Raw genomic sequence first — 17,601 nt, 5'->3', positions numbered from 1 at the left:
CAGGAGCACGGCGTAATGCATGGGGCTCCTGCGTCTGTCTTGTCCGCCATCGGTAGTGGTATGCCATACACTAAAACTCTCTTTCTTCTGTCTCCCCCCTTTTCCTGCTCTCCCTGTCCTTCTGTACATCAGCATCAACAGGCGGAGGTACAGTGGCACCGGAGCACGAGGGAGCTGCATCCCACATGGCCATGGAGGGCCACACCACAGACTCTGAATTCACCAGTTGGACGGAGGGCGAGGGGAGCTTCACGTCCGTCACCGGATCACCAAACAGCGACACGGACTCATCCGCCAATGGGAGCTCCCCTGTGGTGGCGTCACCATCTGTGTGCCCCACTTCTACTGATACAGCCGCCATCTCCCCTACCAGCACCGCCCTCCCAGCAGCCCCTCAGCGTTCGCCCCGTGCCTGCTCACCCAGGAGGGTGGGCATCACCTCCGCCCCAGGCACCTCAGGCCCTGCCCCACTCACCCCTGCTGCCCTCAGTGAGGAGGCCATTGACCTCCTCAGGTCACTCACTGTTGGGCAGTCTACCGTTGTGAATGCCATCCAGGGTGTAGAACGAGAGTTGAAACACAGTAATGCATTCCTGGAAGGCATTCATTCTGGTCAGGCTGTCCTTCAGCGAACCCTGCAATCTCTGGCCTCAGCACTGATGGCAGCCATTGTCCCCGTGTCCAGCCTCCCCCCTCCAACTTCCTCCACCCAGACCCAATCTCCTGTACCCCAGCCCATTCCAAGCACACCTACAGACCAGCATGCACACAAGTCAACACACACAAGTAGCTCAAGCAAACATAGGCACCACACACACCACAGGCCCTCACACAAGCACCAGACCCATACAGACACAGCAACATCCACTGTCTCCACTGTGTCCCCCTCCTCCTCTTCTCCATCCTCCCTCCCAGTGTCGTCTACACACACCTGCATGCACCACATCTACAGGCACTAGGATTCGCACCAGGACACCCAGCACCCCAAGCCGCTCACCTGCACTCACCACCTCCACTGCCATTTACACGTCCCCTGTGTCCTCTCCCAGTGTGTCTGTGACGTCCCCTCCCAAAGTACCCAAACGCCGGCAATCACTCACCCAACATCCATCCACCTCACGACAGCCTCCAGTACCTGCACCCAAAACAGCTAAAGTGACACCTCCTACAACCACCTCCTCTTCCTCCACTCCCAGACCCCCTCCAACTACCCATCCCTGTGTACGTCAGAAACTGTCCCTCTGTCAAATTGACCTTTTTGCCCCCAGCCCCCCCCCTCCAAGTCAACTGTCCCGTCGTAGCGCCTCAGCCAAAAAACCTCCAGTACCAGTGGTGCGTGTACCAGGTTTTTGGAGTGCCCCGTCCACCAGGGCAGGCAGTAGAACCCGGAGCCAAGGCACTGTCAGCCCACCCCCTGTAAAGGCTCCGAAATTGGAGAGTGGACGACGGGACCGTGTCAAGACTCCTGGTGGGACAAACAGTGACATGGGATCCAAGGCGATTGGTGAGTCATCTGTAACTCAAAAGAAGGTGGGGAAGGTCCCGAGGAAGTCACCCCAAACTGTTGTGAGTGTCACGGCGGAGAAGTGCGCCATCATTTCCGGCGGTCCAGACCCAACCGCCAGCACCGTTGTTACTGGTCAGGAGACCACCGCCAGAGTCATATCCCAGGAGGGCTCAAGTATCGTTACTGGTCAGGAGACCACCGCCAGAGTCATAGCCCAGGAGGGCTCAAGTATCGTTACTGGTCAGGAGACCACCGCCGGAGTCAGTGTCCAGGAGGGTCCAGAATCCCACAGTCCCGCTGGGCAATGATGGAACGTCATGCCACACACCAATGTCCAGTATGGAGTTTGTCATGCCACACCCCAATGTCCAGTATGGAGTTTGTCATGCCACACCCCAATGTCCAGTATGGAGTTTGTCATGCCACACCCCAATGTCCAGTATGGAGTTTGTCATGCCACACCCCAATGTCCAGTGTGGAGTTTGTCATGCCACACCCCAATGTCCAGTGTGGAGTTCGTCATGCCACACCCCAATGTCCAGTATGGAGTTCGTCATGCCACACCCCAATGTCCAGTGTGAAGTTCGTCATGCCACACCCCAATGTCCAGTGTGGAGTTCGTCATGCCACACACCAATATCAGTACCACAACTGCCATGGCAAAGCACCCCAGAACAGGGCCAAGACCGCCATTGCAAAGCACCGCTGAACAAGGCCAAGACTGCCATGGTGAAGACTGCTGAACAGGGCCAAGACCGCCATGGCAAGGCACCACTGAATAGGGCAAAGACCGCCATGGCAAAGCACAGCTGAACAAGGCCAAGACTGCCATGGTGAAGATCGCTAAACAGGGCCAAGACCGCCATGGCAAAGCACTGCTGAACAGGGCAAAGACCGCCATGGCAAAGCACCGCTGAACAAGGCCAAGACTGCCATGGTGAAGACCGCTGGACAGGGCCAAGACCGCCATGGCAAAGCACTGCTGAACAGGGCAAAGATCACCATGGCAAAGCACCGCTGAACAAGGCCAAGACTGCCATGGTGAAGACCGCTGAACAAGGCCAAGACCGCCATGGCAAAGCACCGCTGAACAGGGCAAAGACCGCCATGGCAAAGCAACGCTGAGAGACTGTGGCTTTGCACTCCCCAGGATTGAACAGTGGGCAACCCACCCACTGTAGAGACTTGAGAGACAGTGGCTTTGCACTCCCCAGGATTGAACAGTGGGCAAGCCTCCCACTGTAGAGACTTGAGAGACTGTGGCTTTGCACTCCCCAGGATTGAACAGTGGGCAACCCACCTACTGTAGAGACTTGAGAGACTGTGGCTTTGCACTCCCCAGGATTGAACAGTGGGCAACCCACCTACTGTAGAGACTTGAGAGACTGTGGCTTTGCACTCCCCAGGATTGAACAGTGGGCAACCCACCCACTGTAGAGACTTGAGAGACTGTGGCTTTGCACTCCCCAGGATACATCAATGGGCATGTAGCCCCGTCGTGGATCTGGCTTCGTATTCATCTGGCTGAGGTGCCCCCCCTTCCCTTCCCCCTGAGGTGCCTGTATTGTTTCTATCTGATGCCCCGGCAGTATTCTCTCGGATTTTGGTCAGGTATCTATTGTGGGCATCGCACATGCATTTTTGAACTGTTGGTGCACAGACATTGTTGTGTACATCTCTGCACTACTTCTTGTATTGGACATTTATTTTTGACAGATTTCGCGATATATATATCTGTATATTTTTTAATGATTAGTATATTGGCACAATACAAAGTTTGACCGCTATTCGCTTTGTCTTTGCATTCTCCCTGGGGGATTGTGGGTTGTTACTGTGATTTTTGTGACAGCATTGGTGTGTATGTTGCAATATGCGAGGGTGGGAGTGTTTGGTGGGTGTCCCCGTAACTTTTGCCTCCTCCCTCCCCCGTGTCGTAGGTGCTGTACTCACCGGTATGTTCTGCGCCGACGTCGCTTTTGGTCGTAGATGAGCAGGAATGCAAGGGCTGGGAGTATTTGTAGTTCGGGGTCCATGGAGTCGTCGTTCCTCGTGGGATGTGTTGAGGTGAGTGTTTTCCCATAGCAAAAGCTGTTTCCGCCGTGTTTTTATCCACAGTGATTCCGCCCCAGAAAAGGTGGCGGATTGGTGTGTTGTGATAGTGTGGGCGGTACATTGTCTCCCGCCTGTCTGTTGGCGGTGACCGCCGCGCTGTTTGTCTGTACCGCCGTGGCGGGCGATGTGTTAAAGTGGCTGTCTTAGTTGGCAGTTTCCGCCAGGGTTGTAATTCCCTTTTTTGTCCGCCGGCCTGTTTGCGGTATTACCCCACCTTTTATACCGTCCGCCAAGGTTGTAATGACCCCCATAGTGTTTTTCACTACCAGGACAGGTACAACTAAAATGTATAGGCCCTCCTTTTTACTTACACAGCACCTTTGGGCTAGGATCTACCTTAGGGGTGTTTAATGCATTATAAAAGGGGTGTTAAGGCTTGGCAAGGGCTTTTAAACGCCACATTGACATGGCAGTGGAACTGCCCATACAGGCTTTGCAGTGGCAGAACTGAGGCATGTTTAAAGGGCGACTTAAGTGAGTGACACAATCAGTGCCTCAGGCACACTAATAGCATTTAATTTACAGGCCTTGGGCACATAGTGCGCTTTACTAAGGGCTTATAAGTAAATTAAGTATGCCAGTTGTGGATATGCCAGTGTTACCATGGTTTAGAGGAGTGAGCACATGCACATTAGCTCTGGTTAGCAGTGGTAAAGTGCTCAGAGCCTTATGGCCAACAAAAACAGATCAGCAAAAGTGAGGCAAGGTAGGCAGAACGTTTGGAACAAGACCAGCTTAAGGCTGTCAGGTCTGACAGTATTGTTGCATGTGGCAACTTAAGCCACTGTGGACCCATTAGATACACTGCATTTGGTAGTATGTAAAGTAGTACTACAGTTGTACTACTCCCATAACTAAATTTAATTTAGGCAACTACAGCCAGAGACCTCGATCTGCACCTTATCTGTGTTTTCTAGATTTCCACTCACATAGTTATACATTTTATATGGGAGAAACGGGTGCAGTGGTGGAGAAAATGGGGAATAATTACTAGAACATGGCTAGGTAAAATTAAGGAGGGCTTTTGCAGGGGCATGCTAATACATGTTCATACAAGACAAAAGCAGTGATGAATTTTGATGCATATCCCTGAGCCATAAAACAACATGTTCAAGAAAGTGTTCTAAATCATGTGATTATAACCTGTGTTCCTGCCATGAGCCCATGATCAAGATAGCATAGCTGGGGGTGAAGTTGTCCCCGTTTGTTGGCTATAACACACATCACCAAATATGAAAATATTCTCTCCTAGGCGGAATCTAACTATGTGTGATAGCACCAGAGTGTGTTGTACATAGACAATAGGACGGGCCTGCAAATTGTATTCAAATGCTTGGATACCACCTTGCTGTTAAATACTGGTGTACAGACTATTAACGTGCAGTGTCCTTATGAGAAATCCATGTTCCCAGTTCATGCCATGAATATTTTACCATAATTTTTATTGTGAAGTTAATGTGCTGCAGCATTTTATAAGTTTCACGTTAAATATTTCACATTTACATTATACATTAAAATATTTTCCATCTTTTTAAATAATGTTTATTTAATGTCCTTATTCTTTCCCATATGGAGATCTTCACCAACAGGTGAAAAGTTATTAGTAGTAACTTTACACTTGTATATTCAGTCATTGGGAGCACGACCCCTTTCAACCCCTTCAATGGTGGCACAGGAAGAAAGCAAGTCTATCTATACCTTTGTTTAAATTTCCACTTGGACATGATCAATAGCAAAAGAAAGTGGAGAGTTATACCTAGTGGTAAGACTGAATATACAGGGAGTGCAGAATTATTAGGCAAATGAGTATTTTGACCACATCATCCTCTTTATGCATGTTGTCTTACTCCAAGCTGTATAGGCTCGAAAGCCTACTACCAATTAAGCATATTAGGTGATGTGCATCTCTGTAATGAGAAGGGGTGTGGTCTAATGACATCAACACCCTATATCAGGTGTGCATAATTATTAGGCAACTTCCTTTCCTTTGGCAAAATGGGTCAAAAGAAGGACTTGACAGGCTCAGAAAAGTCAAAAATAGTGAGATATCTTGCAGAGGGATGCAGCACTCATAAAAATTGCAAAGCTTCTGAAGCATGATCATCGAACAATCAAGCGTTTCATTCAAAATAGTCAACAGGGTCGCAAGAAGCGTGTGGAAAAACCAAGGCGCAAAATAACTGCCCATGAACTGAGAAAAGTCAAGCGTGCAGATGCCACTTGCCACCAGTTTGGCCATATTTCAGAGCTGCAACATCACTGGAGTGCCCAAAAGCACAAGGTGTGCAATACTCAGAGACATGGCCAAGGTAAGAAAGGCTGAAAGACGACCACCACTGAACAAGACACACAAGCTGAAACGTCAAGACTGGGCCAAGAAATATCTCAAGAATTATTTTTCTAAGGTTTTATGGACTGATGAAATGAGAGTGAGTCTTGATGGGCCAGATGGATGGGCCCGTGGCTGGATTGGTAAAGGGCAGAGAGCTCCAGTCCGACTCAGACGCCAGCAAGGTGGAGGTGGAGTACTGGTTTGGGCTGGTATCATCAAAGATGAGCTTGTGGGGCCTTTTCGGGTTGAGGATGGAGTCAAGCTCAACTCCCAGTCCTACTGCCAGTTCCTGGAAGACACCTTCTTCAAGCAGTGGTACAGGAAGAAGTCTGCATCCTTCAAGAAAAACATGATTTTCATGCAGGACAATGCTCCATCACACGCGTCCAAGTACTCCACAGCGTGGCTGGCAAGAAAGGGTATAAAAGAAGGAAATCTAATGACATGGCCTCCTTGTTCACCTGATCTGAACCCCATTGAGAACCTGTGGTCCATCATCAAATGTGAGATTTACAAGGAGGGAAAACAGTACACCTCTCTGAACAGTGTCTGGGAGGCTGTGGTTGCTGCTGCACGCAATGTTGATGGTGAACAGATCAAAACACTGACAGAATCCATGGATGGCAGGCTTTTGAGTGTCCTTGCAAAGAAAGGTGGCTATATTGGTCACTGATTTGTTTTTGTTTTGTTTTTGAATGTCAGAAATGTATATTTGTGAATGTTGAGATGTTATATTGGTTTCACTGGTAATAATTAAAAATTGAAATGGGTATATATTTGTTTTTGTTAAGTTGCCTAATAATTATGCACAGTAATAGTCACCTGCACACACAGATATCCCCCTAACATAGCTAAAACTAAAAACAAACTAAAAACTACTTCCAAAAATATTCAGCTTTGATATTAATGAGTTTTTTGGGTTCATTGAGAACATGGTTGTTGTTCAATAATAACATTAATCCTCAAAAATACAACTTGCCTAATAATTCTGCACTCCCTGTAAACATGAGTAAATATGCACTTTTCACTTTGTAAATCAGACCCCATCCAGACACAGGTACATAATGAGATGCAGCTCTAAATGCCCAAGAAGAGCAATGATATGCCAGATACCGGATCTTTTTCCACATCATGTTCCCTGCATCCTGTACCCACATCCTTCAAGATTCAACCTCATATACAGATAAGACATAGCGCACTCTGGAAAAACGTAATTTGCCCAAGTAATGAATAATATGCTCAGTTACTGCCTCCTGGGTTGAGGTTCAGCTTTAAATGCTCCGGTAGAACATCATATGCCTAGGTATAACTTTATAAGCAGAGGTACAGCTATATATTTTGGATGCAGCTCCAATCCAGTGCCTGCTTTGTTTCCACAGGACAGTTGCATTGTCATATTTCTTTGAGCAGCCTCATCTGCATACGTACTGCTTTCTATACCAAGCTACAGCCTAACTTTTTTTGTTTGAATAATTATTGCTAGAACGTTTTTGATTGAATCTTTGGTTTCTGTCTTTCAGGAGGACACATAGAACAAGATGAACAGGTAAGAAATATAAGGTTCTGTGTTTATATACTGTGATATGTGTTTGATGATGATTGTCACTTTTATTGTTTCTACCCTTGCGTTTTGGGGATCCTGCTACTGAAATACCACAGAAAAATTATAAATTAACAGGTGACATAAAAGATTAATGAAAGATAAGTCACAAAAAACATTATTTTCTACCTGATAATTCTATAACTCACCCTATCTCAGTGTATTTCTGTTAACCATCCTTTGGAATAATACACCACACAAATGTTTTGAAAATACTTTGGTTGAGTTTCTTTGTGGAACATATAAAGGCACAAACAAATAAAGTAGCCTGCATGAAAGGGGTGGTGTGTTTGCGAAGATTAAAGTGTATGAAGCAACTCTGGCATGGTTGGCTCATGAGTATCTACGTCCTATCCCACTTTTCGCTGCTCACACCGCAGTTCAGGTCAGACATGGGACTTTGGGTTTCAGCAAGACAAGTTTTGTTGAAATCCTATCTCTGTAGTTTTTTTTTTTTCAAGTGTGGCGGCCTCAGGAAGCAGAGTTAACGCTTGACTGTGACCCTGTAATTTGTGCTTGTGCCTAATGGCATTAAACCTTTGCTTTCATTGCAGCCACAGCCTGTTGTCAGTATTTAGCACAATGTGAGCCCCCCCCTTATAACTTTTTTACTTTTCAAAGTTTCCAAATCAAAATCAAGTGAGTCAAAACTCAAGTGAGTAAAATTCAAATGAACGCAATCTTAAATATCACGCCAGTCTATTATAAAGTCCAATCATATCCAGGATTTATTTGATCACATCTTCAGATTAACAGCATCCTTCATGAACAAACACTTCGAGCCAACACGTGTTTCGTCACGGGAGAGTCCTTTAGTCCCCAACGACTTCTTCAGGGCTCTACATTGTAAATAAATGATTTATATTAGAAACCAAAATGCTCAAACTACATGATACTAAAATATGATGAATAAGGGTACCCTTTATGTAACCCAGAGAGAGCAAGCACCCAGTGGTGTGAGAGGAGAAGTGACTAACCAAATTAAAAGATAATTTTCCATTAAAGTAATTTTAAAAGAAAAATACAACTACACTAGTAATCCATCACGTTAGCATATAGAGATGGTCAATGTGCTACCAATCACCAAATCACCTACAAAAACACAAGCGGTTTAAAACTAAAATTGTCACCGCAAACCCCTTATTAATTCACCATAAGGAAAACTCTATGCTAGTGTCTAAATTTGAAAAATTGCCTAACCAAAATTAGTGGGCAATAGCAAATACCTGTCGTTGTGTTATATAACTAATCCTACCTCATGTACTTACAGTTTCAAATGATTATAAGTTACTTCAAGATATAAATAATGTCCTTATGTTTACACATGTGCAGCGCACCTAAACAGCATACCTATTTAAACAAAGAAGAAAACCAGGTAACTCTATATGTATCCAGACTCCCAATTTAAAAGCACAACAAAAAGTAAAGAGTGTCAACCTTATATTATGTTCCTTGGTTCTCAATGGCTCATTACTTGATGGCCGTACAATTCAAGGCTACAGCACAAATAAAGAAATCAAATCAGTAGTCTCCGTTAATCAGTGCCCTGAAATTATCAAAGCCCTGATAGTCCCAAACAATATCCTAAAGATCCTCACCTTCTAAAATTCCAAACGATCCATATACGGCGTTTCCTTGCTTTGGAAACGCTACGTTGCGAGTGCGCACCAGCGCGTCCCGCATCAATGGTGGTTTAAATGTGTTTCCGGAGCGCGAAAACAAGCGCTCCTGATACGGTGTTTCCCAAATCAAGAAACACTACGTTGCGAGTACGTCACAGCGCGTCTCGCATCAACAACAATTCAAAGTATTTCCGGAGTGCGAAATCACCGCGCGTAGCCCAAACCAACAACGGACTGCAATTTAGTGCTTTTAAGGACGGGAATACGGGAATAATTTCATGGGCAAAGGACTGTAGTGAATGTACAGTTCATACTGAAACCCATAGCAAACCAGAAAAGGAAAAAACGCTCATATCTGCAAACAAATGTAGTACAATCAAATAAGAACAAAATATTTGGCGCTTGCCATTACCAATGACATATGTTCCCCATCTAAAAATGGAACAATTAGCAGACCGCCAATTCTTATTAGGCACATTGACTAATCCAGGTTAATCCATCTACTACTTCTAAAACTGCAATAAATGTTGACATAGGTCGTTATCTTAAACATGATCACAACATCCATCTCGAAACTAAGAGATCAAGAAGACCAATCCATGAAAGTGAAAGAAAGAATAAAAGGAGATGAGATATTAATTATTCAAGGAAAATGATATGCTTGGGTTTACCATAAATTATCAATTAATGCAATGGTAGTGTGAGAATTTTGGTTAATAATGACACAATCCGTATATATGCATTACAACATGGAACAATCCAAACATTTTCAACATGACTGGTGATTAGTACAATTGTATTATTTTGATTAATAATGACAACATCTGTGTATAAAAATTAAAGCATGGAACAATCCAAACATCTTAAACATAACTGGTGATTAACATATTTATGTTTTCAGTGGTCACCCAAAAAGAACTCCAACTCTCTGTCAGAATTTGCCCAGCTATTGACAGGCTCCTAACTACTGCACACCTCATATACCAACACTGCCCATGTGGCATTAGGGAACAAAAGAGCTACTCAAGAAGGCAGAGGGCAGTGAAGATTTGAAAAGTGAGACATAGTAGAGGCTCTTCATTAGAGCAAAGTGCTATGGGAACAAAAACACATCAATGCAGAGGGAAGGGAAGGCATGTGGTCTAAGGCCTTTTGAATGAACTTCGGACGTAAAGAGGAGAGAACAGAATTTGTGGTTTTACAGAGAGGGGTTTTACAGAGAGTATTACTTCAGTCATCTCTAAGCATCCTTATCTACCTAGCACAGTCTGAGCACAATAGGACCTAAATACCACATGCGAGCCAGATGGTGGAAGTTTGGAACCCAGAAATAATGTGAAATAAAGTGCCTGCAGAACATTTTTATAAGTAGTTATGTTTCCAAACAGAGTAGGCCACATAGAATTAGCTGTAAGACCCTCAAAACTAACTAGCCAGTGCCTGAGATAGTGGCCCCATATCCATAATTGTGAATTCTTTCCTTTCTGTGCTGGTGTCAGCATCCAATGTAAACAGCTAAACAATGCATTGAAGTGTGCTGATTCTGTTTGTGCATAGTCGCTCGAGACCTTGCGTCCAACACACAGGAGAAGACCTCTCACACATCCACTATGGTACAAACATGCCAGATAGTAGAGTATCATGGTGCAGCAGGTATTCCTACTAAGACATGACACATTCAAAACATACAAAAATACATTACACTGACCAATGTACATTCATCCACTCCAGCAGTATACCACAGTGTTCGGTGTCATCTGCTTAAACTACACTACCACTAAGGAACAACACACAGTATTATGCAATAGGGTGTACATACACCATACACACCTAATATATGACATATAGCTGGATATCGCCACTCTCACAACCCCATTCAGAACAAACCACATTAAAAATGAACCACAAAACCTGTCCACCTCCTCAGGCATAGACCGCTTAATTGTTATAGTGACCCCTCTGGTGGAACACTACTGCTAAATACTTCATACTGCACATTACAAACAGGGAAGTGTTCAGGTCAGTTTACCCACAAAGCCCGCAATGAATTTAGTGAAACGTCCCAGACCTCACACATCACACACTACTGTGTGTGATATCATGGTTAAGAAATAACCTAAGGTCCCACATTCCACACCCCACACTCCAGTTGATGCAGCTCACATAAACCGACCCCAGTCTGCAGTGGAATTCTCAAAATCATGGTTTGAAAGGACCCAAATTCCAACCACAGTGCAAGGGCATAATAGTGACAGAATGCAAGGTGTAAAAGCTATTTCAGATACCCTAAGATACATAGATCGGTCTTCATTAAAAGCCAAAACTTAGATGAGGGCCAGCTAGACTGGTACGCAGGCGGTCTGTTTCAGAGTTGAAATCCTTCTGTGGCTTGGATGAGTCACCAAGGTAAACCCAACTCATTCTGGGGAATTTTAAAGAAATGTAACAGTAGGTTTGAGGAGACCTTCAAGGAAAATAGGGACCGGTCATTGTCTTAATTTAGGAGGGACCAGAGTCAGAAATAAATTTATAAACATAGTTTAAAACATTATATAGTGCCCTTTTCAAAACAGTTTGGGAAGTTGACGGCACTCCCGGGTAATGTTGCTGAATACTGCAAAACCTCTATTGACTTGACTGATACATCCTGTCTACAAGACCACCACAGTTTAACACTGCCTAGTATGTTAAATTATAGAGAATATAAATCATTGCAGAAAGATGTATGTTTTAATGAATGCAATTGACAAAAGGTTGATTGTTTTCTGGTAAATACAATACTGAAACAAGAATGAATAAATAGAAATTGAACATTTAAAGACCAAAGCAGAATTCTTTGCGAGCCAATAAGAATAAATAAAAGACCACCCAAATACTGTTTGAGCTCATCAAAAATAAGCCTCTAACCACTAGGCAATTCACTCTTTAATACAGATACCTGTATTTATCTGGCAGATTCGTATTCCAACAAGATCGTCAAGTCAAGATTAGAGAAGAGATAACACCTTCCATTTCCACCTTATCCTTCCCATTGCCACCAACTTGCCTACATCACCTAGAAACAGTTGAATGTCTGCCATGCCACTAGACCCTTCTTTTCTTGAAACCAGTGTAGAATTCTAGGCCACCCTAAATTAGCACTTGCTCCCTTCAGATTTTTCTTCTAAATCGACAAATGCATCCAATTCACTTGTTTGAAAGCTCTTTTTATAAACTTTTATCGGTATGTGTTATACTGTTGTGTGTAGCTTTCAGAGCCCATGGTAGCAGCATCCTGTAGTGGGATGAAATTTCACTAGGTAATAGTTCTTTGTGTGACATAGGAGGGTTCTATGGTGGTTGAGGTGGGCGAAAGAGAAGCTGCTGGTATCTGGCCTGTCGGTCACTGGATTTCGTACTTCAGTAAACTTGGATCGAATTCATTGATCAAGTTCCAGTCTTTACGGGAAGGAATATGCAACAGTATGGTGTGGGTGTGTTCCATCTCTCAGCGCATTTTTCCTGGTAGTTTGTTTTTTCCTTCTCACTAATCACATTCTATACCTTGATCGCATACCCCAGTTTTTCCTGTTTAGGAATGTGATTTCTACTCAGAGTAACATTAATGTGTAAAAAGTGTTGACTGAATTTTAAATAACATGAGGCATTTGAACATTGCACTGTTTAACTACCATTAAAAAAACTTAGCTATGAAAACAAGTACATGGTGCATACAAAGGTAAAGTGAACTGAGTTTTTTTTTAACCTTGAAGCACTGGCATAAAACCATTTAATTATATATTAAGCCTCCCCCTTCCTTCTCACATAGCTACGCCTTTATACGCCACCTTTTTAAACCATGGAGTACAAAGAAATATGTGTACATGACACAAATAAAAGAATCCTTCAAATGGCTAATTTAGAATTTTCATTTCACTTTCAAAATAGAATAAATGAGCTACACAGCCTTACAAATGAACTCCTCCAAACACCTGGCAAATTAATTGGTTCAAAACATTATCCATTCTGACCCATTCATACACTGACCCACCCCTAAGAAATGGGCTGATATCCCACGTGTGCTCAGTTTGACACTTATATTCATGTTCTTCAGTAATGGTAGGAAGGCTTAGCTGTTTTGTAAGCCTCTGCAAATCAGCTAATATGCCCTTAAAAGAGCAACATGTTTTATCTCTTTTCTTAATCATGAATTTGATTGGGACCCTACCACAGTTTATTTCACATGCTGTTGTATTCATAATCATGCTTTCTTTTCCCTATTTTTTTCTACCATTTGGTATTCCATTTAAGGATATCACTTTCACTTAATATATATTCTGCTACCGTTGTATTATTATTATATTGTTTGCCACAAACATTGTGGTTGCGAGCGCTTCAAACTATATAAAACCTATTTATATCTTGCTATGTGGATGTTATTTTATTTGTTGTTGTAATTTGCATTATGGAAAAGAACAAATGAATGAAGAAAATTTGATGGAACACTGCACATTGCAGTATGATAAGATAATGATTTAAAACTCAAGAACTGTAAACACATCGACATTAAAAACTCCATGCAGTTAATCAACACAAACTGCATTTCCCAGTTTCTTCCTTTCAAAATCTTCGTGAGGCATGGTGGATACAAGTCCAAAGAATTTAACCACAGTTGTATTGCTGTGCATGTTTGCTTTTTTCATCTGATCTCAGTCCCACCACTGCTCAAATGCAGGTATTATACCTATTTGATAGCCAGAATGGCTTCCAAACAAATCTGCATGCGCCTAAAGCTTGGGAATCAAATGTACGGGATTGGCTGTGTATAAAATTATGTCATCCGCACACAGTGCTACCCTAGTGGCCAGACCCAGAACCGCAAAAGGTAAAATGGATCTGTCTAAATGAATCATTTGGGGAAGAAATCAATTAAAAAGTCCAAAAGCAGGGATGGGCAAGGGGCGCCCCTGCCTAGTCCCCCTGGTAATAGGAAAAGGTCTGGTTAATTTTCCATTTGTTAATAACCAGCTGTATGTTATCTATAAAGTGATTGTATGAGGTCTTTTAATTTGGTACTAAGCCCAAAGGTTCTTAAAGTTTCCCATAAATATATCACATTTATTCAGTCAAAGGCTTTAGCAGCATCAACGGTTGCTAAAGTCAATGAGCAATCATAGATCCCTGCTTAATTAATGGTCCCAACTAAAAGATGTCAGCTCATTAAGTTGCCTCCCTGTTATAAATCCTTTCTGATCAGCATGAATAACTACCCCTGTGACCCTTGCTAGACTACTTGCTAAGATGCCTGCAAAGATTTTGTAATCACCATTCAATAGAGAAATCGGCCTATAAGAGTCTGGTTTGCTTGCATCTTTCCTTGCCTTCAGGATCATGCTATTGTTGCATGATACCACGACAGGGAAATCTTCCCTTTTCCTAGATATGTCATTAAAGAGAGCTTTCCTTATCAGACTCAAATCAGTTTCTTGTAAAGCTGTCCTGGAATCCCATTAGGACCTGCTGCTTTCCCATTCTTTAATACTCCCACCTGCTCTAATATCCCAGCATCTGGGATTTCACTTTCTCCTCCCAGGGCCAGTTGTCTTTCAAGCATTAGGAGGTTATTTTATACAAGCTGTCCCTTAATATTTGATAGTTCTCATTCTATATCTTCAGTATAAATAGAGATCAGGTGATTTACCATCACTTCTGGGACTTCCTGCTGCAATCAAAGCATCTCACCCCTGTTTTAGATCAATCAGCTAATTGTTCTGATTTTTCCAAACCAGTAACGCCTGCTCTTTTCACCATACTTAAAATACTGTAATTTACTAACTTTCCATCTCTCCTGGATCCTCATCTCTAGTCCTACCCAAAATTGGAAATGTAGCTCTTCCAGTTCAGATCTTAATGAGGAATTACTTTAAGGGCATCTACTGAAGATCTTTGAATCTCTCTTTCTCTATATTGGCTTTTCCATCTCCAAAATAGCCATAATCCATCTCCCTGAACGGCCTGCTTTATATTCTAATAGCCTTACCACAAGTTCTTTCTAATAATAGCTACTCTTTGTCTGCCACCAGTCTGGTTTGAGCTGTCAATATTTTGTATCCTGCTCCGTTCCTTAAAGCAAACCATACACTCGGCTCTATCCAAGTTTTTCTCCTGGAGAATGATCACCTGAGCGCCCTTCCAATAATCTGCCACTAGTCTCCGCCTTTTAGTAACTGAGTAGGGTGCCAAATGATTGTGATCCAAGCTCTTCGAAGCCTGTGATAAATGCACTAGAGACATGAAGGGTATTTTTACTAACACACCCCAGATACATTTACATTTTTGTTTTTGCTGATGTGTCTTGAGATTACTTTTCCTCCAATATTGTCAGGTAAGGAGACGGAGGCCGAACTATATAGTGTATTACAGCTAATCCTTGGGCACTCAGTTTAAAACGGTTCAACCCAGGCTGTTTCTAGCAATACATTCTCGCTGTCAAACAAACATAAAAAAGGGCAGTTAAGTAGGAAGGCACCTCGTCAGTAAAGGCTTCAGTAGGTTGGTTTCCTCAACCTGGTGAAAAGTCATTCTAAAAACTTCAAATTGTCAGAATTGTTTGACAAAATAAATTTAATCATAACCATTTTCTTCATGTTTAATTTTCATCAGAAACACATAGAAACAATTAAGGAATATCTTATTAAGATCGTCACAAAGATGTTTGCATAAATAACAGTGGGCTAATGATGACCTGATTGGGAGCAGAAGATGTGAGTTTAAATAACATCCTCATTTGAGTTTTGGGGTCTTATGGAAGTGCTCCTGTTTTTGTTTTTTTAAACTTTTGTGATACATTTTTGCGGACTCAGTTCAAACAGTTCCGGCTGTCTGGAGCAGGTAGCATTCTTTACCATACTCAACAAAGTCAATCCTTGCTCAAGATTCAGTGGCTTTCGTGCCACCCTCAGTTGCTTTGGTCATATTTGTTGCTTTCCTCCCTATTTGTGTTTGACCCGCCCACAGGAGGTCTTTGGTTACGTCATCAGTAGATTTGTTATTTCACTCTGCACTGAACACAACACTGCATGCAGAGCCTCTTCTAAACCCAACAGTCCTGCCTTTTAGTGCCAACTAGTGGTCACTACAAAAAACTACGCCAGACATGTGGAAGATGAATATAAAAGACATTGAAGACTGCTGTAAACAAGCATTAGCAATGGCATTTGGTCTTTCTTGTTGGTAAAGTTAATCAAGATCGATTGTTTTGTATTTCCTCTGTCGAGCCAAATAGTGAACCTTGTTAAGAGACCTCAAGTGTTTTCTCCATTTAGTTTCAGAATGGTGATTGACCTTTCTTATTTGTTTAACAGTAGGTAATACCATGGGGCAGAGTGGAATCAGAACAAAGATAAACTGCAATTTCATCATGAAGGATCTTCATATATTATCATAGCAGGCTAAGGTCTCAGAAGAAGAGCAATCTTTTTCTCTGCAATCGGCAGTAAAGCAAGGCAATGAGGGGTTGAAGTCACTAAAGGGTTGTGAACTTTTACAAACTGGGAAAAAGCTAGTCCTCACAGTTGAAAGTGGATGACCCAGTGGATAGGGAGTATTGTTCAATGCAATTGATGGTATCCTAGTAATAAATTACATTCAGAATGTGGGCTTTTATGCAAGTGGGTTTCTGCTGTAAGTTGTGCAAAACCATGTCTGTGAGAATAGTCATTCTTTCAGATTTTAGGTGAAATGGAAAGCCTCTCAGGTGTGTTGTTCCTCAACTTTCAATATGATCACCTTGGCTATTTAATATTTACCCTTCGCAGTTAGCTAATTTATTAGCTATGGTAGGGACCTCCTTTTATATGTGTACAGAAGACAACACTTATTGTTCAATCAAGTGTCTGACTCAATCTCTACTGACCTGGACAGAATGTCTATACTCAGCAGTTCGTATCCATAATATGTGGTGTATTTTAGCCATTCACAATTATATTAAACCCTGACAAATTTAAGGTTCTGTTGAGATCTAATAAAGCAATTTCTTATATTTTATTATTTTGGCCAGATATTATGGGCAGCTGCCCTTTTCCATTTGCAACAGTCTGCAACCTTGCGATCTCGATGATGTGGAATTGTCATTAAATAAACAGGTAAATCAGGTGCATAGAACATGTTTCTGGCAGATACAAATGGTAGGCTTTCTACTGCTGTTTATATAAAATCAGCATCATGCTACCGTTGTAGATGGCATGATCGAGTAAAAATTAGACTTTGAAAATGTAATCTATTTGGCCTCCCGTGAGACTGTTCTGCATAGGTTTTATTTCATCTAGAATGTAGCCAAAAGATTGATTACCCAAAAAGGAACACATCATTATCTGATTCAGGGTCAATCATATTGGCTACCAGTTAAAAGCAAAAATGTTTCCAAGGCCATGACCATTGTACGAAATGC

The 17,601-nt window shown here is 42.6% G+C and overlaps 1 protein-coding gene across 1 annotated transcript in view; it reads left to right on the top strand.

Moving 5' to 3' along the window:
- NUDT17 (nudix hydrolase 17) overlaps nt 1–17,601 on the top strand; it is a 118,892-nt gene that overhangs the window by 65,642 nt on the left and 35,649 nt on the right. The window contains exon 4 of the mRNA XM_069217940.1: nt 7,472–7,497. Coding sequence (XP_069074041.1) covers nt 7,472–7,497 — 26 coding nt within the window. The remainder of the gene's footprint in view (nt 1–7,471; nt 7,498–17,601) is intronic.

This window comes from Pleurodeles waltl, chromosome 12, assembly GCF_031143425.1.
Source record: "Pleurodeles waltl isolate 20211129_DDA chromosome 12, aPleWal1.hap1.20221129, whole genome shotgun sequence".
NCBI lineage: Eukaryota > Metazoa > Chordata > Amphibia > Caudata > Salamandridae > Pleurodeles > Pleurodeles waltl.
This window is presented reverse-complemented; position numbering and strand designations above follow the sequence as displayed.